Source organism: Falco peregrinus, chromosome 5 (assembly GCF_023634155.1).
Source record: "Falco peregrinus isolate bFalPer1 chromosome 5, bFalPer1.pri, whole genome shotgun sequence".
Taxonomy (NCBI): domain Eukaryota; kingdom Metazoa; phylum Chordata; class Aves; order Falconiformes; family Falconidae; genus Falco; species Falco peregrinus.
In genome coordinates this window covers 64,858,928-64,881,260 of record NC_073725.1, presented here as the reverse complement: position 1 = coordinate 64,881,260, position 22,333 = coordinate 64,858,928, and the positions used below count along the sequence as shown (strand labels likewise).

General features: G+C 55.3%; 2 protein-coding genes and 1 non-coding gene across 11 annotated transcripts in view; all 3 read right to left on the bottom strand.

The window, feature by feature from the left end:
• Window positions 1-2,458: 2,458 nt before the first annotated feature.
• Window positions 2,459-22,333, bottom strand: part of LOC114010602 (translation initiation factor IF-2-like) — a 33,432-nt gene continuing 13,557 nt past the window's right edge. For both annotated transcript variants that reach the window (XM_055803989.1, XM_055803991.1), the window contains one exon: window positions 2,459-3,193. The gene's annotated coding sequence lies outside the window, so the exon portion shown is untranslated. The remainder of the gene's footprint in view (window positions 3,194-22,333) is intronic.
• LOC114010604 (small nucleolar RNA SNORD45) lies at window positions 3,937-4,021 on the bottom strand. Its single transcript, XR_003552106.2, has one exon. It is a non-coding gene; the product is annotated as a small nucleolar RNA SNORD45 (small nucleolar RNA).
• On the bottom strand, window positions 8,180-21,255 carry LOC114013364 (acrosin-like). Of its 8 annotated transcripts, none has more exons than XR_008747211.1 (9): window positions 21,107-21,255; window positions 20,249-20,296; window positions 16,311-19,232; window positions 15,805-16,002; window positions 15,201-15,466; window positions 14,769-14,914; window positions 9,451-9,604; window positions 8,902-9,063; window positions 8,180-8,554 (listed from the first exon to the last, which is right to left on the bottom strand). XR_008747211.1 is itself a non-coding variant. In XM_055803993.1 (7 exons), the coding sequence occupies exons 3-7, from the start codon at window positions 16,397-16,399 to the stop codon at window positions 13,955-13,957; spliced, it is 1,047 nt and encodes a 348-aa protein (XP_055659968.1). In that variant the 5' UTR covers window positions 16,400-19,232; window positions 20,209-20,296; window positions 21,107-21,255; the 3' UTR covers window positions 13,154-13,954. The 8 variants fall into 8 exon arrangements, 4 of the variants coding, with proteins under 4 accessions (XP_055659968.1, XP_055659967.1, XP_055659969.1 ...); XR_008747214.1 differs by having other exon boundaries at window positions 8,902-9,052; XR_008747212.1 differs by having other exon boundaries at window positions 8,902-9,604.

Sequence of the window (22,333 nt, the reverse complement as noted above, 5' to 3'; positions counted from 1 at the left end):
GCCTGGGAACTGCTGTCCCTGCCAGAGTCCTCTCCGCCAAATGACCCCAATCTCTTCCTTCAAGCGTCTGTGAAGTGTGGCCACCTCTGAAGGCATTCCCCGCTAGCCACCTGCCAAAACCGGTGCTGAAAGAGCAGGGTTTCCCCAGCAGACAAGTTGTCTTCTCCAAGGCCGCCTTCTGCCTGCTCTCAGCAGACACGTGGGAACCGGCTGCCGGTCCCTTTTCAAAACACAAAGCAGCCTTGAGCCCGCTTGCTTGGAGGCCAGTTCTGGGGCCTAGGAAGCTCTGCTGCACCTCAAGGGCCTTGAGAGCAGCTCTTCCACTTTCAGACAGAGCCTGCGTGGTCCTCCTCCTCGGGACCCGATTGCTCCCTCCGCTGTGCGCCTTATGCCTCACCACAGAAGCCAGGATGGCAGCAGGGAGCTGCCGCACCTTTCACAAGCTTGGAGGCTGCCAACCTGCAAGCCATTGCCCTTGACCCTCCAGGGACCTAGCCCTGCTGTGCAAATGCAATGCACGTGCCTGGCTCCTGCTTCTCTCCTGCACTCCAGCAGGAGAGTGAGCAAGGCTCCTCCAGTTGGCGGCAGAATGCAGACTCATGAGACAAGACTGATGCAGGGTTCACCAAAGCCATGAACAGTGACGGCACGTTGGGCTGAGAGCAGGAGCATCCTTCTCTCTCTAGAGCTTCACATTGCTTGTCCTTGCCACAAGTGGATGCTCAGTGTGCGCCCAGAACTGCAATCAAACTCAAAGACAGCAAGGATATGACACCTGCCAGAGCGCGTTGCTGTGGCTGACATAGCCAGCGAGGACTGTGCTGCGCATGCATTTCACCGTGCTTTGTGCAGGAAGGTTGACGTTGCTGGGCTGTGCTTGGCTTATTTGGCTTGCCCAGCACTGCTTGGCTGCCACGGCCATCAACACATTGGCTCTTCAACACCCAAGCACGCGCATGCTGCTGTAGTCATTGTGTTCTTTGTTGTGTGTCTGTTTATTGGGAAGGAGCCGGTGGCACAGGGCTGCAGAGAGCAGGGCGGCAGGGAACTCCCCAAAGAGGCTGCGAGGCCACGCTGGGTGTTGCCCTGTGAGCTGTTAGCAGGCAGAGCTGGAAGCCAGGCGCTGCTGCCTGCCACGGGGCCTGCCCACCCTGATCGTGCAAGCAGGGCATTGCGTGGGGCTCTGTCAGGGGTGTGCGATCCCAGCTTCCGCCTCCAGTCCTGCTTGGAACCCCTCCTGTTGCCCCCCGTCCCTCCCCCACCGCCACCACGCCCAGCACCTGGAACCAGGCACTCTGTGACATCAGCCCCGCATCCAAGGGAACCCCAGGCAACAGGAATCCTGCGGGCACTCTGTCGGCGGGCATTGGTGGCGACAAGCCCTCGTTCTTGCAGCTGCCACATGTTGCTGGTAGTGATGGATGCTCTCCTCCTCCTTGTTGTCCTGCTGGCCATGTGCTGTCCTGTGCACAGCACATGGGACAGCTGTGGGTAAGTGGCCCGAGGCTCTGGGAGGGACATTGGGCAACCCTTGTGAGCTTCTCTGGAGGGGTCCTGCTTGTCCCCCATGGCCTCCCCAGAGGCTCTTGAAGGCCATCTGGGAGGCTCAGCTCCTTGCCATCACCCAGGCTGCCGGCACAGGTCATCTACGGGTGAAGCAGAAAGCAGGGAAAGGGGAGCGGGCACACGCCCCACGGGTTTCCTCGGCCCTTCTGGCCATGCCTTGAGGGGAGGGAAGACAGCTGGCCTTTAGCCGGAATGGCGCAAGCTTCCATGGAGCTAACCAGAATGGGGTTTCTGGTTACAGAGGCACCTGCGGCCTTCGGCCTGCGGCTTTTCACTACGGCATGTCGCGCGTTGTGGGTGGCACAGATGCCCAGCCAGGGGTCTGGCCCTGGATCGTCAGCATCGAGGCTCCCTTGGAAGGAGGCACGGCGCACATCTGCGGGGGCTCCCTCATCAGCCCACAGTGGGTCCTCACGTCAGCCCACTGCTTCATCGAGGCCAGGTAAGGAGGACCAGGGATCGGGGCTAGCCCCACACTCTAGCAGGTGCCCTGAGCACAGCAGCACGTGCTGCAGCATGTCCTGTTGCCCTGCAGCACGCCCAGTGCCTGGGCACTCCGCAGCCACCTGAGAGGCTGCTCAGGAGAAGGCTGGGCTCATGCCACTGCTTCCCAGCAGCCTACGAACATACTGTGCTTATGAATCCAGGGAGTGAGGCTGTGTTTCTGTTTCAGTAGCCTCATCCTCTGGTCTCATGGTTTAATGCCGGCCGGCAACCAAGCACCACGCAGTCGCTTGCTCGCTCCCATTCATCTGGAGGGCTGGGGAGGAGAATCAGAAAAGAATGTAAAACTTGAGGGTTGAGATAAGAACAATTTAATAATTTTATTACTAAATATAAATTACTAAATATAAATTATATAAAATTAATATAAAAATAAGAATAAAGAGTTGGGAACATCAGTAATAACAATAATAATAGTAACAATTAGGATGGAAAGGTGGGGAAAAAGGGTAAAATCCAAAGGAAAAGGGAAAAGGGGAAAAAAACCCCAAGTGATGCACAGCGTCCCAACAGTCTTGATTCGTTTCCAAGTCCGGTGGGGGAACGTTCTGTCCAATGTTAGTTGGTTCCGGGATTTTTACAGTTTTTACAAGCTGTTCTGTTTAGTCACACCTTCCACTCGGCAATGGTGTACATGCCCAACATGGTCCTCGGGGGCCTCCAAGCACCTTGATCCCCCTGACCGCAGGTCTGGGTGCATGCACAGGGGTTTGGTTAAGTTTTGCAGGATCAGCTTCCCCCCCCCCTCCTCCGCCCCATTGCTCCATGGCATCAGTCGGTCTCCTCCTTTAACAATGTATAGATAAATCTCTGTGGTGGCAGTGGTGTTATCTTCCTGCCTTAACAACATATAGATAGATCATTCACTGTGGTGATGGCATGAGTTTCCTGCCATAGCAATGTTGAGACAACACATCTGCTGTGGCGATGGTGGGTCTCACCGGCACAGTCTCTTACACCTCCTAGAGAACTGCAGAGCTGTGGACTCAGAAATACCGGGGCACAACGCTTGGCCTGCCTGAAAGGTTCAGGAGGCTCTCAGATATCCAGGCAGCAGTAGAAACCGGTCTCATTTTACAGCAAGGCTGACCACACTTGCCAGTTTTCTTTTGCGTGCTCACACCTGGAAGCCAAACCAGAACAGCTGCACACACAGCACAACAATTGCTCAGCACATCTACACCAACAGAGCTCTCCCCTAAAGCACACTTGGAGTCACTCGTACGCCAAGTCAACATCTACAGCGGAACCTGGCCACATGCTTTGACACAATATCATTTGGGGTCAAACTGACACACACCAAAAAATTAGTAAAAGACATCTCCTTCTCTGCCACATCAGGTATCCTTCAGTTTGAGCTGAGTTAAAGCTCCTTCAGTTGAGCTGTAACTGTTACATTATTTCCCAAATGCAAAGCCAAACAGAGAAAATATAGCCACAACATGCTCCTTAAAAAGCAAATCTGCACACCACACACAGTTCATTGTGACCAAAGCAAGATGTGACCACGGGACCACGACCCTTCAAAATTTCAAGATGCCTAGGTGGGACCACACAGTGCTTGCAAACAAGGAACATGCCTGCACATTAAGACAGGCTGGTCAAGTTTACCACCAAAACTCCACATCAGCATTTGCTAACCCTGTCCAGCTCTGGGTATCCAGAGCCACACTCAGCTCACTTGAAAGCGTCTCCTAGTAGCAGTATCAAGTATTAAGCTCAGAGCTGTACCTCCCTGACGCCTACATGGAGGAAAACTCAAACTGTGTCCCCTTCTCCTTAAGGTTCCTTAGAGCTTGTGACAGGAATTTCATTCCACTGCTTGGAAAAGTGCCAAGGTTGCAGCTTAAGGGAACCGGAGTTCCCTGGGTCTCAGAGTAATTCTAGAGCTAAAGTGGTGAGAGACATCAAATCTAGATCAGACTACACGTGCCAGCACTCACCACTGACCCAGCATGGCAACCTCCTTCTGTCCTACCCAAAGGTTTCAAACCCAACACACTGTCTTCCTATGGCAGGAAGCTACCTTATTTATAATTTGTAACACCATTAACGTGTTCCGTGAGACGGGACTACAGATATATTATGCAGACAAGCAAGGTGCCATTTGGAAGCACCGGAGCCTTATGGCGAGACATTTTTTCTACAACAGAGAGCACAACGGTGAATAAACAAAGACTGAGTCCTTCTCCTCAAGGGAAAAGCATGCAGCAGATCAATGACTGTTGAACAGGCAGGCAGAATTCTCAGAAAAAGCAACCCGTAACTGTCAGCAAGGAAAAGAAGGTTGTTCCTCTGCAGGACAGAGACAGAGGATGAAGAAAAGGGGAAAAGGACCAGGACAGAAGTGGAGAGAGTAAAAGAGAAGGGAGCAACAGAATGACAGATAAAGGCAGAATGGAAGAGCAAGCAGGACAAACAAATAGGATGGAGAGCTACAGGGAATCAAAACACAATGGGTTTGTATGGCAAGGTTTGGGGAGGAGGAGGAAAAGGAGAAGAAAGAAACAATGTGTGATCAACTGACCGCAGCTGCCGTTCCCCATCCCCCTGCATGGAGGAGACAGGGAAATTGGGAGTAAAGTTAAGCCCAGTAGAAGAGAGGGCAGGACGGAAGGTGTTTTGAAGATTTGCTTTTACTGCTCATTCTCCTGTTCTGATTTGACGGCTAATCAGTCACACTCATTTCCCCAAGTTCAGCCTGTTATGCCCATGAAGGTAATGGCAGTCATCTCCCCATCCTTATGCAGGCTCATGAGCTTTTTATTGTATCTTGTCTTCCCTGTCCAGCGGACAAGGGGGAGCGGTAAAGAGCAGCTTCAGTCCAGCCTGGATCACCCCACCACACACACAAATCACAGCAGCGCAGAGGAGTGGCAGGGAGGGCCAGCGACACAACAGAGAGGAGACAGCGTTCCACGGACCCAGGACTCACCACAGCTCTCACTTTTGGTACCACTGTGAAAATGTGACATTTTAGATGCTTCTTTCTCCTTCTCTCCTCCCGGTCGCTTGTCTGTCCTCCATTTAAGGTCACCTGTGGGTGTCTCACCTCACAGCTCTTCCTCACAAGACAAGGCCTCCTAGACACATAACCTCGCTCCCTTGTATGCCCGGAGGCCGCAATACACTTTGGGTTACGCACAGACCCTGCTGTGCACGCTGGCAGCCAGGCCTGCTGCAGGCTGCAGAGGTGGATCCTTCCCCATCCGCAGGGGCAGGCTCTTTGGTGCCTGCAGCAGGAGGCAGCTGCTAGCCACATGGCCTTGGACGACTTCTCCTTTGCCTTTCCCTGGCCTGTCCAGCTCCTGCCGCAGCAGCTCCTGCCCACAGCCAGGCCGTGCCCCCCAGTCCCCTCTTGCACACGCACTGCGGGGGGAGCAAGGCCAGGCAGAAACAACCTCCACCAGCCTAAGGCAGGTGCAGCCAACAGCATCCCCAGGGGAGGAACAGCACGCAGCGTCCTCAGCCCAGCCCCTGGCAGAGGGAAAGAAGCACAAGTGACCATTATTGGCATCGCTCGGCCCTGGCTGGGGCCCCTCCTGCCGCAGGGCCTTCCTGAGCAGCAGTGCGGGGCTGGTGGCCGCTTTCATGGCAGCACTGAGGGGCTGCCTGGAGCTGGGGGCCCGGCTGCAGGAGAGGTGCTGCAGCAGGGCAGGCAGCAGCATGGGGCAAGTGGGGCCACAGTAGGCTCAGCAGGTCTGGTGAGCTAGGGAGGTGCCCGGGGCTGGCGACTGTGCCTGTGGGGTGGCCTCCCGCTTCCCCTCCTCCCTCCCCTCAGCCCCCAGCCCCTCCAGGACTGCCCAGACACAGATCATGGGCAGCTGAAGCTTCCCGTTCCCCCCACCACCATCGCCTCGAGGCAGCCAGCGGGCAGGAGACCGCCTCAACCCGTCACAGGGGCTCACTTGCCTCACCCATGGTCCTGGCACTCCCCACGCCATCAGCTCCCAGGCAGACGCCTGACACCCCCCTGTATCTCATGATGCCCCGTAACGCCCCGCTGTATCCCATAATGCCTCCCAACAGCCTCACCACATTCCCTAAGGAATGTTCGTTACTTTACCCATTTTCTTCTCCAGGAAGTGACAAGCATTCCCGCTGCAGCAGAAAATCTGTACTGCTGGCTGAGCTGGAGGGACGGGAGCTGTTCTCTGCACATGAGGCCTGCCAGCTTTCCCCAGCCAGCTGCATGCAGTTGTGCAACACAGGAGAAAAACAGAGAGAATCAAACGATGAAAATGACAAATGGATGAAAATTGGGGATCTTATCCAAAAAAATCTGAGTAGGGAAGGCATGCTACAAGGACAAAACTCCACGCTTTTGCTTCATTGAGAACTCACTGTTATTTCATCTCCCCTCCTCCTCAAGTTTCTGCTCAGTGTTTTCAGCAGTATCAGGGGACTCATTCTGCACCTGCCCAAACTAGGACAAATCCTGCACCAAACCTGGGTTAATCACTGACTGTGAAGCTCCAGCACCGAAGGAACTCTCCGAACGAGCTCATCTGAGAAAGCGTGTAATAGCAAAAAAACCCTTTAATCAATGATTCTCTGCCTGGCAGCCATCCTGAAAGCAGAACCCGTACTTTCCCCGAAGAAAGCTTTCTGTGATACTCTTGCTTCTACCAGGCGCCACTTTTCTGTAACCCGCCGGTGCTCGGCCGAACCCTCCCCCTGCCGCGGGGGCTCCGCAGGCGCCGCTCCCTGCCCGCACCGGGGCTACGGGCACCTGCGCCAAGGCAGCGCCCGGCGCTCCCGGCACAGCGCGGCCGCCCCCCGGCAGCGCAGCCCCACGCCCCCCAGCGCGGCTCCGGCACCCCCGGCCCCGCTCCCCGGCCCGGGCCCCGCCGCCCCCCCGGCGCTCTCCCCCGCGCCCGCCGCTCGCCGCCCCGGCCTCCGCTCACCGGCCCCGGCGCGGCCGCGGCCCGGCGGCGCTCAGCGGCCGCTCCGCTCCCCGCCCCGGCCCCGCCGCCGCCGCCGCCGGCCCCGCTGCCCGCCCCGGGGTCCCCCCGCCCCGGCCCTCAGCCGGAGCCCCGCGGGGAAAGGGGCCCTGGCCCGACGCCTCCCCCGGGCTCCCTCGCAGCCCCTCGCCCGGGGCCAAGGGGGCGCGGACGCAGCCGGGGGGGGAGGCGGGGGGGTTACTCGGGGCACGGGGAGCGAGCCCCGGGAGCGAGCCTGCTGCGGAGCTGGGGCCCTCCGCGCACCCCCTGCCCCGGGACGCCTCCGCCATAGTTCCCGCAGCCCAGCTAACAGGCGGCCCCCAGCAGAGGAGAGTGACAGCCCCGGCGGCCAATCAGAGCGAGCGTCCCCTCAGGGGAGGGCGGGCTCAAGGCCAGGACGGAGTGACAGCCCAGCGCGGCCAATCAGAGAGAGCATCCCCTCAGGGGAGGGCGGCACTACACCAGGGATTCCCTGTTGATGTTAGAGCCCTGTCCTGCTGCTGCCCTTCCCGCTGAGGTCCCCGTTTCCCACCACCACCTTCAGCAGCACCTGAGCATCCTTCTCCTGCTGCACCGCCTCGCTACCCCAGACACCCTTTGGGGCCGCCAGCTGCCCTGACAGGGGCCACTGGGGCCAAAGCGCGGCTCGTGGCAGCCAGGGGGTTCAGGAGCAGCCCGGCAGAATGGGGCCAGTGCAGGCCCTGGGAGTGTTACCAAAATTATACCCAGGAAAACTCTCCAAACCAAATGATAGTTCACAAAGCCGACCCTGGGTTATGGCAGCACGGGGTGCATGGGGGAGCTTTCCTCCTAACACGCACACCAACATACTCGGGGGTACACAGCATATACGGTAGAGTACTTGCATCATACAGTACTATTCATTGCATTCAGGCACAAAATTGGTTACCAGTTTCTTGCTTCTAATGCAAATTAGTAACTGCAACATCTTACCGCCTTGTCTCCTCTTGCAGCCAGAACTTTTTCACTTGGAGACTTCTTTCTGCATCGTTTATGTAATAGCATTCTTATCGTTATTTGTTCCTTCCCCAGATTGACTCCCTTGGTGAGAAGTCCTTTCAGTCATCAGTTCTGATGACTTGAGATGGTGGGCACTTGAGAACTAACCACATGAGAGGGTGGCCCAGCCTGACCCAAACCTGTTAATGAGATCAGTTTGGAAATTCAGGAGTTTAGGCAGCAGGAGGGGATTGCACAGGGGCCATTTCCAGCAGCTCCTCTGGTGACACATGGCTGCAGAACGAGGCGTGCTGCCAGCCGCCCTTATGCATGATGAGAAGTTCCCGACGCAGAGCCACCCCACTCAGGCCACACAGGCGCTTGGCTGCCCGTCATCCTTTATTGCTGACGGCTGGAGCTGCCTAACTTCCTGCTCGGTGGCCGGCGTGGTGGGGGTTTGGCAAGGGACCCCCAGTCCCGCTCAGCTGCCGTGGTGCTGGAGTCACTCCGAAGGGGCTGGACGAGGAGTCCTGGTGGTGCCTGGCAGAGCTGCCCATGGCATGAGGCTGGCCTGGCAGTACCTGGGGCCGAGAATCAGGGCTTAGCCCCCCTGCAGCCTCCAGGGCGGGTGCTGGCTGCGGGCAGCTCTGCCAGCCCAGGACGGGGCAGGCAGCAGGGGCACCTGCCCGGCCAGAGACACCCCAAAACGGGGTCCTGGCCCCCACCCTGAAGCAGACAGGCTGCAGTCCCACACTGGCCAGGGCTGCCCTGCCATAGCTCCCCACCTTGCTACAGCTCCAACGTGGGGACCAGCTGCCCCATCTGCCAGCCCTCCCCCTCCATCCTGTTTCACCCCTCCCCATCCCACTCCAGACCCCCTCCCACCCTGCCCGGCTGGGGGCACCGACCCTTGCTCACCCCCACCCACCGGCTTACAGAAGGGTGCCCTCTCCTCCGCAGTGCCCTGACAGGGCCATACCCAGCTGGCTGCACGAGGTCCCGCCCTGCAGGGCTGCGAGAGCAGGCAGCCGGTGTCCAGCACGTCCCTCTGCTGATCTTGGCCTTATCCATCAGGGATCCTGGCAGGAAACTGCAGCGGGAGATAGGCTGGGGGGAGCCAGGGGGAACACTGGCACCCCAGAGGTGCCCTGCCCACAATGACGTCCCCTTGGCTGTTGCTGGATCCCATCCCCAAGTGTACCCTGGCCGTACCCTCCTTGCCCACGAGCAGAGGAAGCTGCCTGTCCCGTCGGCCCCTGTAGGTGCAGCCGTCCTGGCCCAACAGCTCCACCTCGTCATTGTGCTGGGAGGGAGAGAGCAGCCTGGCTGACACATGGGGCTGAATTCAGCATCCCCAGGCAACCCTCCCACACCCAGCTCTCCCTGCAGAAACTGAGACTCGCCTACCTCCCAATGCTCAGCATCTCCCTCCCCGCCTTGATCACCCCCACCATGTCCCTACCTTTGTCATCCCTACCTGGATGGGCAGCTGGGTGTGGGGCTGGTGCAGCCGCGGGGTGCTGGGTGGTTGAGGCTGGAGGCTGGGCCAGTGCTGCAGCAGGGTAGTGAGAGTGTGCCGTCCGCCGCACTGCAGCGGCATGCTGGGGTGCCGGTGTTCAGGCATCTGCTCCCTGTGGGATGGGGCACGGTGATGTTTGGCGCCTGGCACCGTGGCACCCCGTGCTTCACCCTATGACACCTATGAATCTCCGTGACAGCTCTCTGGGATAATAGCGACATTGGTCATAAACACTGAGGTCGCTTACAAAGAAGTCGTATCGCCTTGCGGGTCAGAGTCCCCCCGGGATATTTGAAGTGCACAATTGTCCAATCCATATGCTGTTACGCGGATGCCCAGAGCCCAGATTTTGCCTCACGCTCAGGTGAAACTTTGTTGGATTTTGTTTGCTGGATTTTGCCTCTGTCCAGTTTTGTTTGCAGGGTCTGGTTTAGGTATTGAGCGTTTATGATTTTGAAACTTTGTACACATGGGATCTGGTCATTCTGCTAGAGGGAGTTGGTTCTTCAGAGTTCTTTTGGGTTGTTTATTAAGATGCTGGAGCAAGTTTTGGGGTGACCCCTCACTCAGAAAAAATGGGCCGAATATTGTCATCACTGGTGGCCCTTGTATACCTTAGGTGATCAAGAGAAATGGCCTAGGAAGGGAAGCATAATCTCCAATACAGCATGGCAGTTCATGTTCTTTTGGTACATGCAAAGGACAATGGGAAGAAGTCCCATAAGTGGGTTTGGTTTTTTGGCCTTGAGAAACAATCATGGAACAAGAAGTAAATATACACTCATGATACTTGATGGTAATGTATTGATAATGATGGAGGGGAAGATAATTATTAATTGCCTTGATGTTGTTCTGCTTGTAGTGTTGGGAAAAGGAGTTTGAAAGGGGAGAATGAAGAAGAGGATGTGCAATTTCTGGTTTCAGGGCAGTGTTGCTGGTAATAGGGAGAGATTTTTGCTGAAGGTAAAAGAATGGTGTTGGGGAAAGCTCAGGAAGAGGATGCGAGGATAAATGCCTTTCGCTGCTTTGTTTGTGTGGTAGTCAGCTCCAGATAGAAGAAGAAAGATGCAAAAAGGTCGCTGCTATGTGTGGAAATGTTTGTAACTCGATTGCTAGAAACTGCTTAAAAGGTTTATAATAACTGAGAGGAATTGGGGGGGGGGGGGTGTTGGGGGGGGTTGTGTGGTAGAAAAAGAAAAAAAAAAAAGAGCAAATAAAAAGAAACAAAATGCCCCAGCTTTGGCACTTACCCAAATCCAAAGCTCATCTCAGGAAGGAGTTTCCCGAGAGGACGAGAACGTGGAAGAGGACAAAGAGGAGGAAATCTAAGGACTAGAGTCCCTCTGGAGAAAGATCAGTGTGTGATTTGAGAGGAAAAAGAACACGGGGAAAATAGATGACTAAGGAAACAATCAACTAATGAGACACCCCCACCTGCATCTGTTGCAGAGGCAGATCTGCCTGTGATTGGTACAGAAGATTCAGATTGATGGGAACCGGGGTCTGAAGGAATTATACTTACTGCCCAGCTGAAACCCTGGCTTCAGTTAAGCTGGGGAGTGAAACAGTGACATTCTTAGTTGGTACAGGAGCAAGAGTCTGTGCTAAGAGCTGTAAAGGACCTACGAGGAAGTTGTCTATGTCAGTGATTGCTGCCATAGGAAATTGAGAACCCAGACCTTTCTTTACACATGAATGATCATCCATGGCAGAATGTCCCCTGCCTCTGATGGGAAGAGGCTTATGGAAGGAACTGGAGCACAGATAACTTTTGATCAGAATGAAGGTGGGGTACATATTCCACAACAGAATGCCTGGAAGGCACAGTTATATCTGGAATATTACTCGATAACGAAGAAAGCTGACTATAAGGCAGAGGAAATGGAAGCCCTCTCTGAAATCATGAATACAGCGATTCCTTTGGTCTGGGGAACTGAGCAGCCTGGAAGAGCTGCATCAGCAGAACCAGTAAGTGTGGAACTGAACGTGGGAGTTGAAACTCCCCAAAGATCTTTCTCAGCTGGGAAAAACCCCGACCAAAATAAGAAACACTACTTGGGATTGGGTTGGGGTTTGATGGCAATGTTGTGGTGTCAGTCACAGAATTCAAGTCTGGAAGGTTAGCCTCATGCTGATAAAGCTTCTGGCTCGCTTGTGATGGGCAGCTCTAGGCGGTGGTGGGAAGCCAAGTGGGAAGAGTGAATGTTGTGAGCCCTGCACCTGAAACAGCCAGCAAAGAGTAGGAAAAATTTCTCCTGATGCTGCTGAGGGCTTGCTTATCTTTTGTCTTCGTTCTTCACCTTTCTGTCCTTTTTTCTTTAATCTTCTGGCCACCAGAAGCCTCTTGCTTCTGTCTTTTAGCGTTTCTTTCCACTTGTGCTGTCACCCCACCCTGCACAGCCAAGTTCTCCCTTCCTGGGCTTTTGGTTTTCACTTGCTGGCCAGAGCCTGCAAACTCGGAGTAATCTGGCACATGTTGGACAAGGGAGCATTTCTCATGCTGCCGCTGACCTGCTCATCCACTGAACAACAGAGAAGATGCTCTGTGGTCGCTTCAGCAACATGCACTTCCTCTTCCTCCAGAGAGGGGATGGTGAAGCCTTTGACTCCTGTGAGAATCCTTAGGGGATGTCTGCCGGTCGGTTGGCCTCAAGAGGGGCCACAAGGCAAAACTTTACTTTGTGTCGAGCGTGCATAAATGCTTTCCTTTCTTTCTGGCCAATTTTTTAAAGAACGGGTAGAACACACACACACACAGGCAGGCAATTGAGTGGAAGCATGCAAGTGCATTTGGGCCAAAGGATGGCAATCGCTTCAGCCCATCTCTATGTGTCAGCACATCTCCACCTCACCAGCGCTGAGCGGCTGCAGCCATCACTGCTCCCAGCCCTCGGCCATGGGGCCAGCCGGCACCAGTGCCATTACCAACGCCACTGTCAACGCCAGAAGCACCTCTGCCCCTGTGCCACTGCACCATCAGCGCTGGCAGCTGGTCCGGGCGCTCCTGACCTGTCTCCTGCATGGGGGCAGTGCCCAGCAGACCCGCTGGCACATGGTGGTGGTGATGCAGGGCCAGTGCTGCTGTGGGATGGCCAACCTCCCGCTGCGGGCTGGGGCCGGTCGGTATCCAGGGAGTATGCCCACAGCCAGCGGGGCTTCGTGGTGCCATTGCGATGTCACTAGTGACGTGAGCCACTCTTTTCACCATCTCTTCTTTCTCTCCCGTCCTTCCCAAGGCTGAATCCCTTAATTAGGAATCTCTTCAGTCATCAATTTTGACAACTTTACAGGGGGTCAGCTTGACCTCACCTTTGTGCACACAAGTCTTACACATGCAGTTAAACACAAAATGAGCGTTTAGCACTCACTCACAGGCCCCTGATTTGGGAGTTTATATGACAGAGCCAGTGCTGCCTCCCTGCCCACCCCGTGATCTCTGCTGCAGAGTTGCTTTGGGTTTCCTTGCCCACTCCGTTACGGTGCAGCTAGAGCCAGCAGGCTTCTGAACACTGTGGGATTTCTCCTTTCAAGTCTGGTTGATCTGAATGAGGTGGGCACCTGGAGGGCTGCTCCTATGCTAACCTAAATAGAACTTCCCATGTGCGTGCAGCTGCATTCCAAAGAGCCAGACACGCACATACACACAGAGAGAGTGCCACAATGAATGTGAAAGGCAAAACAGATTGACACAGACAAAGCAATGCCTTGACAAGCATCCCTGCAGATGTAACCACTGCTTACACCCATGTGAATGCAGTCCAGGCATTTCCTGCGTTTCCAGAGCATCAAGATGGCATGTTCTACTGAAACAGCAACACAGCTTCACTCCCTGGATTCATAAGCACAGCGTGTTCGTAGATGCCTCAGATAACTGTCTAGAAATTAAGTCCATGTCATATGTGGGGCTCAGAGCCAAGGCTCCCTCACCAGTGCCTGGTGCAAGCCTTGGGTCTTTCTAGATCTGTGTTTCCTGGGCCCTGAGAGTCCACGTTCAAGTTCGCTTGTGCCTCATACAGACACACACAGGGATCCCACCAGGAGCGGGCCTAAGGTATTCTGTGCTTCCAGCTGCCATCCCCAAGGCCCTGAGCCCCGCAATGACCTGCCTTCCCTTGTTCCACTGCACCCTCATCCTTCTTGCTGAGCAGGCAGAGCTTCAGCCCTTTGCTGTGACCCTTTGTGCCCGACTTGTCTGCCTGCAGCCTGCTTCCTCCGGCAGGTGCCGGGCGTGGAAGTCCTGGCCTTGCACACGAGACTGAAGAGGACTGGCGCCTGGTTAGCCACAGAACTGAAACACTTTATTGCAGGGACTCAGCCAGCTGAGCTCTTCCGTTGAGAGGAGCGCGGGCAGGACAGAGCAGGCCTTTGACACTGAGGCTGCCTTTGCATCAGCAGGCATTGCCCCAGCGGGAAATGGTGGTGGTGCGCTGCAGCCAGCCCTGGATCCTCTTCGTCCTGCTGCTCAAACATTTCCTCCCTTTAGGAAATGCACAAACTCCTGCAGCCGAGTAAGTAAATCCCGCAGCTTCTGCACTGGAAATGGGCAGGGCGTAAACCTTCCCACTTCTATTGGTGTTGGCCTTGGCCTCTGAACAGGAGTGGAGGCGAAGGCTGGCTGTGGCCTTGCAGTAGTCGTTACTGTTGTGTGCAGGCCCATCTGTTCCAGGATCCAGTTGTAGAAGTGCTGGGTGGAGGTGTAGACTCCGGGCTTCTTTGCTCTCGCACAGCCCATCCCCCAGCTGGTCACACCAACAAGCCAGACATAGTCCGCGCTCTTCTCTTGGCACACAAGAGGCCCACCGCTGTCCCCCTGCAGCAGAGGAGAGAGGATGAAGGGGTTGTTGGGTGGCCACTGTCAGCCCAGTGGCTGGCTCCTTCCCTCTCATGGCACTTCCAGAGCTGTATTTAGTGGCCAGCCAAGCTCTGGAGAAGCTTTCCTGGGAGGGGGCGGTGGGCCTGTAAGGCAGGGCTCGCTCTCCCTGCAGCACAGTTGTCCTGCAGGTGCTGCAGAAGGATGTTGCACGTTTGGGATGGTGAAGCTCTGGGCTGCCAAGGGCACTGGGTGGGCATTGTGAACAAAGTGCCAGGCCTCTGGGACAAGGCAGGCAGGCCCTGGGCAAAGGCCCTACCCATGGGGAAATGGGTTTAGGCCCTCAGCAGTGGGGACACAGCAATGGGAGTGTGAGTGGCCAGGAAAAGCCCGTGACGGTGCAGGTTTGGGCGGTTGTGGCGGGGCTGCCCGTGCTGCCGGGGCTTGGCTTGTAGCACGCTCCTACCTGGCAGGTGTCGATGCCACCCTGCGGATAGCCAGCACAGATGTTGTGGGTGTGGATGGCCCCTCTGTACCAGCCGCTGCTGTTACAGACCCCGGCATCAATGAGGTGCACCTGGGCCTCCTGCAGCACATACGCCGATCCTCCAGCTGTGAAGAGCACAGAAAGGAATGAACATCCAGCAGCTCATTGCCAGTTCTCCTTCCCTGCGTGACTGAAGCCCTATCCCGGGGCTTGGCTTTGCATGTGGGGAGGCGCTGGACCGCTCCTTCCTTTCTGCCTTGCTCTGGGTCAGTGGCTCACGCCCCCCTCTCTAAGAGGCATATGTCCCCACAGCCTGATTCTGGCTTTCACCTCTGCCGTCAGGAAGAGCAACCTGCCTCCCCAAGCTGGCCAAGCTTGCACTCGCAACGTGACTACATTTTGGGGACTCACCTCTTGCAATCCTGGCACCCCAGCCACTGACGTAGCACTCTGTCAGCTCCGAGACTCTCAGCGAGGCATCGGGCACGCAGGCAAGCTGTACGTAGCTGTTGCACTGGACAGGCTGCTCCAGTTCCAGCAAGGCAATGTCGTTCCTCTGTGTGACATTACTGTAGTGCTGGTGAACCAGCAGCCGCTTGATGTTGCGCACCTGGGCCTTAGGTCCCAGCTGAGTCAACCGGTTGGCTCCAACCACCACCTGCCACATGGTGATGTTCCTGGAAGGCAGATGGAGAGAGGGCTCAGAGGGAGCAGAGACACATGCTGCAGCAGCACAGCAGTTGCCCTGCCTTCTGCTTGATGAGGGAGAGAGGAGAGCATCACTAGGGAGATTGAGATTACCCTCATGTGCCTTGGGCTCAAGCAGTGTCGAGCCGGAGGCTGCTGGGAAGCAGTGGCACGAGCCCAGCCTTCTCCTGAGCAGCCTCTCAGGTGGCTGCGGAGTGCCCAGGCACTGGGCGTACTGCAGGGCAACAGGACATGCTGCAGCACGTGCTGCTGTGCTCAGGGCACCTGCTAGAGTGTGGGGCTAGCCCCGATCCCTGGTCCTCCTTACCTGGCCTCGATGAAGCATTGGGCTGATGTGAGGACCCACTGTGACCTGATGAGGGAGCCTCCGCAAATGTGCGCCATGCCTCCTTCCAAGGGAGCCTCGATGCTGACGATCCAGGGCCAGACCCCTGGCTGGGCATCTGTGCCACCCACGATACGCAACTTGCCATAGCGAAAAGCAATGGGCCGCCCACAGCTCCCCCTGTAACCAGAAATTCCTTACTATGTGGCTGGATAGCTTGCACTGTTCTGGCTAAAGTCCAGCCATCTTCCCTCCCCTCAAGTCATGGCCAGAAGGGCCGAGGAAACCCGTGGGGCATGCTCCACTTGCCCCTCTTTCTGCTTCAGCCCGTTGACGAGTTGTGCCGGTAGCCTGGGTGCTGGCAAGGAGCTGAGCCTCCCAGATGGCCTTCAAGAACCTCTGGGGTGGCCATGGGGGACAAGCAGGACCCCTCCAGAGAAGCTCACAAGGGTTGCCCAATCTCCCTCCCAGAGCCTCGGGCCACTTACCCACAACTATCCCATGTGCCGTGCACAGGACAGCACACGGCCAGCAGGACAACGAGGAGGAGGAGAACATCCATCACTACCAGCAACATGTGGCAGCTGCAAGAACGAGGGCTTGTCACCACCAGTGTGGCTGCCGACGTACTGCCCGCAGGATTCCTGTTGCCTGGGGTTCCCTTGGATGCGGGGCTGATGTCACAGAGTGTCTGGTTCCGGGTGCTGGGCGTGGTGGTGTTGGGTGTGGTGGGTGGAGGGGGGATGGGGGTGGTGTGCGGGGATCAGGAGGGGTTCCAAACAGGACTGGAGGCAGAAGCTGGGATCGCACACCCCTGACAGAGCCCCACGCAATGCCCTGCTTGCACGATCAGGGTGGGCAGGCCCCGTGGCAGGCAGCAGCACCTGGCTTCCAGCTCTGCCTGCTAACAGCTCACAGGGCAACACCCAGCGTGGCCTCGCAGCCTCTTTGGGGAGTTCCCTGCCGCCCTGCTCTCTGCAGCCCTGTGCCACCGGGTCCTTCTCAAAAAACAGACACCAGAGAACAGCGCTACTACAGGCAGTACGCACATGCTTCGGTGTCCAAGAGCCAATGCCTCTTATGGCTGCGGCTGGCAACAGTGCTGGGCAAGCCAAATAAGCCAAGCACAGCCCAGCAACGTCAACCTTCCTGCACAAAGCACAGTGAAATGCATGCGCAGCACAGTCCTCGCTGGCTATGTCAGCCACAGCAATGCGCTCTGGCAGGTGTCATATCCTTGCTGTCTTTGAGTTTGATTGCAGTTCTGGGCGCACACTGAGCATCCACTTGTGGCAAGGACAAGCAATGTGAAGTTCTAAAGAGAGAAGGATGCTCCTGCTCTCAGCCCTACGTGCCATCGCTGTCCATGGCTTTGGTGAATCCTGCATCAGTCTTGTCTCATGAGTCTGCCTTCTGCCGCTTACTGAAGGAGCCTTGCTCACTCACCTGCTGGAGTGCAGGAGAGAAGCAGGAGCCAGGCACGTGCATTGCATTTGCACAGCAGGGCTAGGTCCCTGGAGGGTCGAGGGCAATGGCTTGAAGGTTGGCAGCCTCCAAGCTTGTGAAAGGTGCGGCAGCTCCCTGCTGCCATCCTGGCTTCTGTGGCGAGGCATAAGGCGCACAGCGGAGGGAGCAATTGGGTCCCGAGGAGGAGGACCACGCAGGCTCTGTCTGAAAGTGGAAGAGCTGCTCTCAAGGCCCTTGAGGTGCAGCAGGGCTTCCTAGGCCCCAGAACTGGCCTCCAAGCAAGCGGGCTCAAGGCTGCTTTGTGTTTTGAAAAGGGACCGGCTGCCGGTTCCCACGTGTCTGCTGAGAGCAGGCAGAAGGCGGCCTTGGAGAAGACAACTTGTCTGCTGGGGAAACCCTGCTCTTTCAGCACCGGTTTTGGCAGGTGGCTAGCGGAGAATGCCGTCAGAGGTGGCCACACTTCACAGACGCTTGAAGGAAGAGATTGGGGTCATTTGGCGGAGAGGACTCTGGCAGGGACAGCAGTTCCCAGGCAAGCCCGTCAGTAATGGCACACAAGTCCAAGGTGACCTAGCTAACAACACCCAAAGACCATGTGTGTTGACAGATGGGGCAAACCTGGGAGCAAAGGGGGGAAAAAATAACTGGGGTTGGCCCCGTCTCTGGGAGGAGAGCAGGGCTGAGAGAGGCAGGACTCAGGGAAGATGAGGGGCACGTATAAGCACAGCAAATGGAGAGAAGGGGGGATCAAGGAGCCGGTCACACAGAAGCAAAGTGCTGGCTGCCTTGCTTGCCTGAGCCCTGTGCCTAATCACCACAGTACCCACTGGCTTCTTTTGGAGAGCCACCCCAAAGCCCTTCCTGTGTGGTCCCATTCTGCACCTGCTGCGTGGTGGGTCTCTTAAAGGAAATGTATTTTGAATTAAGAAACTTAACGTGCTGAAGCTGCTACATTGCAGTACCAGGCCTCATCACTTACACAGCCCTAATCCACGGCTGGTTGAAAACTTAGTCAGGTTACTCAGTAGGAGAATAGAAGAACAATAGATGATCAATTTGTGTACACAGGTGCTTTCAGGTTTTTTAGAAAAATTAGTAGATGTGACTAGGAACTGCTTGTTCAAAGACTAAGTGTGCACAAATGATTGTGTGTGTTAAAGCAGGCGGAAAGAAGATCATGATCCATGGAGGACCTTGGAACTGCAGCAGGGATTGGTGCTCGAGCTTGTATAGACACAACAATTAACATGATGAATCATGCTTGAGAGAGCATAGAGGAGTGGGGGACGGATGGCGCCAAGGAAAGATAACACCTTGCTGTTGATTGATGGTAGTTAACCACCAACCGGGGATTGCCTAGTATGCAATGCTTAGCTCAAAAGAACCAATCTGTTTAAAATGCGCGATTTCTGAAAGTATATATACCCATGTTTCTATACAATAAATTGACATTTGCTTGCATCAAACAGCGTCCTGTCTCTCCATCGCAGCGTTCTGCCAGAGCAGCTGCTTGATTTCTAGTAGGAAAAGCCTGTTCACTCAGCAGCTTTGCTCCTGAAATGCATCAATGAGTCCTTGTCCCAATTTCAGAGGGACTTGCCTCGCAAAAGTACTGAGTATAATACATATATTCACACATACAGAGAAGCTTGTCTGATCCTGCCAGTGTAATAGATTTGTGTCCTATAAACTCTTCAAGAGTTTGTGGTGTTTAAAACGCTGTGAATTCAGCCGTCCCTTGTTCCCATGAATATCATAGCAGGCATACAGTGATGGAAAGACGATGAGAGCATCCATGCAAGAATGGCAGAAGAGCATCTTCCCATGTCTCTCGGCTTCTGGAGTCACACGATTAGCAGCTTTATCCAAACGTTGTTTAAACAGCTTGTGCTCTACATCCTGCTGCTGCTCTCATGTTACATCCATGGCATCAACACTCAAATCTGAAATCAGTGAGCAAGGAAAGCGGTCTATGAACACACAAGCATTATGGCTTTTGGCAAGCTGAAGAAATGAAAAGACAGCATCTTTCAGCCAGCAGGGTAAGAACATGCCCAATAGGGAGAGCGTGTACGGCTAGGGTCAAGTGACCGACAGGGAATAAAACGCATGGTGCAGCACGCTAAATGGCCTTCCCAGGTACGGCGTTTGGTTTGGTGTCCCAGGAGGACCGTTTCCAACTTCCAAGAAAGCATTACCCTGAAAGGTAGACACGCTTAAGGCAAAAAGCCAAAAGCCAACCCCTCAAAGCCCAGAACCATTTTCAGGAACACAGGAGTTAAGCCTATAAGTGGCTGAAAGCTGCCTCCTACCTCTTCCCTCGCCACCTTTCGCCCTTCAACATCAGCACATTTCCTTGTGATCCCTTTTCACAAAAAAAAGATGGAGGCCTGTGGTATCAGCTCGGTACCGAAGCACCACGATGTGCTTGCTGGCTGCGTGCTCTCTTAGAAGGCTGAAAGCTTCTCCGCACACAACAGCCGAGGCTTCCAGTCTCTCTGGCCTTCCCACGCCCTGTTAAACGTGAGGAAGGCAAAGACCAATAACATCTCGGGGGGTCAGGAGGAAGTCAAGATGCTCTACATCTAGAGCCCAACGCATTACCACAACTGAACAAGAGGCAGGAACAATCGGTAGACAGGCAGATAACATGCAGGGCAGCAATTCCCAGTCAGACTTGCAGGGCTTCCAGTCACTTCATCCCTCAACTTTGTTTTGAATTTAGTTAAAAGGTAACAGATTCTTAACACTCATTCTGCTTTTATAAGTTCTGGAGAAAGGCTAACACATGGCATTGGCATTACAGTCCAATTATTGCCCAAGCAGCAGCGCAGCTCTCGGAAGCAGCAGGCACACGGAGCCTCATGAGCCCTCGGCAAGTACAAAAGTTATCCCTCCATAGTCAGCAGTCCGACTCACAAGCACAAGGCACATGCCGAAAAGTAACGTCTGGACCGACCTTCAGTTTAGCTTCCCTTGATCTGTCAACGTACAATTCCGGATGAACCTAGGTACAACGAAAAAACAAGAGCCCCATTTCACTGGGAAGCAAATGCAAAGGCCTCTTCCCCTCAGCTGCTCTGGTCCAGGGGCTGACAGTCACGACACAGGATCAGCGAGACACCTGAGCTACTGCCTCCCAACCCTCCCTGGTAGTTCAACGCTTGCCCTTCACAATACTTTTTAGAGAAATCAGCAGTCGGGGGCGAGGGGTGGGGATTCCACCGCCGGCTTTCTTTTCCTTCCCTTGCCCGCTCACAGGGGTGGGAAGAGACTCCTGAGCCACCCCCCTGCGACAGCATTACAGCAGGCCCTAAGGCAGCCTCTGCGGCCCGCGGGGGCCGGCGACCCCAGCCCGCTGCCACGGCCACGGCCAGCGGCTGGGGGAAAGACAAAGCCCCGCGCAGAGCTGCGGCGGCTGCAGCGACTGCCCGGGCAGCCCGGAGGCGGCGGGGGGGCGGCGGGGCGCCGCGGGCCGACCCCCCTCCCGGGCCCCGCCGCCACAAGGGAGCACCGGGGCCGCCCTGCCGCCGCTCCTCGCCTCCTCGCTGAGGTAGCGGCGCAGCTCCGAGAAAAAATAAAAGGCAGCACCGTGAGCAGCCCGCTGACCACCGTCACTGCCAGGGAGACGAGAACCGCCGGCAGCCCCGCCGGTCCCGGGCCGGGCCACCCGCCTCAGCCCGCCCGCCGCCGGCACCAGGCGCTCCCTGCCGCGGCCGAGCGCCGGCCAGCCACGTCCCCCCCAGCCGGCCGCTGCCCGACGGCCACGCCCGGACTCGCCCACCGGCCCCCGTCTGCCCTCAGCCCGACCGCTCACCCAGCGCGCCGCCGCACGTCCCGGCCCGAAAGTCTTCCAGGCTCCCGGCGAAGGCGCCGCACCGCCACCGCCGCTCCAGCGCGCCGCGCGGGCCGGAAATGAACCCACCTTCCGGGGCCGTAGGTGTAGCCCATACGCGCACGTAGCTGGAAACCCCGCCCCAAGGCATCAAGCCTATTCTGCGAATGCGCTGCCCTTAGTTGGGATGGAGCGATGACCCTTAGTTTGGCTGGAGCGCTGCTGCCGTCTAGCGAAAAGAAATGGGTACTGCAGCCAATCTATCTAACATAGACTGCACAGTTTATTATAGGAATGGAATCAAAAATAACAAATGCTGAGAAAGAAAAATAGCTGAGCAGGTTTTTCTGAATTATGGTGACTGAATTTGATGAAAGGAGGAAGAAAAAATGCCATTTAGCAGACCCTCGGTATCACCAAGTACTCTTACAGAATGAGGACTTCCCACTTGGCTAGCACTAGCTAGGATAAATACTGGTAACAATTGGTTGCTGTTTCTGTCCCCTGTTTCAGTCTGCTCTGAGGACTAAGGGATACATTCCTCCTCTGTGAATATCATTAATGGTATCTGGCTTCGCTTTCCTTTGGTTGTTTCTGTGTTTTTTAAAAATCGTATTTGCGTATGTGAAAAGGGAAAGATATGATGCTTACTTTTTAGATTAATTGCCATGGCTGAAGTTGAAGAGTCCAGAAAAATGTAAGCTGGCTGAAGAAATGGGTTAACCTCAAAGCTGTGTCTATCTCCAAACAAGAGAAATCCTGTTTCTCCTGATGAAGAAGGATCATTGTTAAATAGCCATCACATTACCACATCACCAACATATAATGCCTAATGTTATGTGTTTGTATATGTAACAAAATCATACGTGCATTTATTTCTCGTTTGAGAATACTGTCTATGGGGGAGTTCTCTGAGCTGTAGTTCAGAGAGACCTGAATACACCACCTAGAAATGAATCCAGTTTTGATGCAAAAGCAAAGGGGACAGATGTTCTACTTCTTTTAGAAGTTGTTTCATTGGCTAACTGCCTTCACTTAGATCTCAGTTTCACTTTTTTTTTTAAATGTGAATGGTTTTAGTGTTCAGCAATAGGTTCTTCACATATGTCTTTTGCATAAATGTCAGTTCCTGTTAAAATCAATTTATAAAATACTACACCAACTAACTTAAGATGATCTCTTACCTTTCAGACAAACTTGAAAGACACC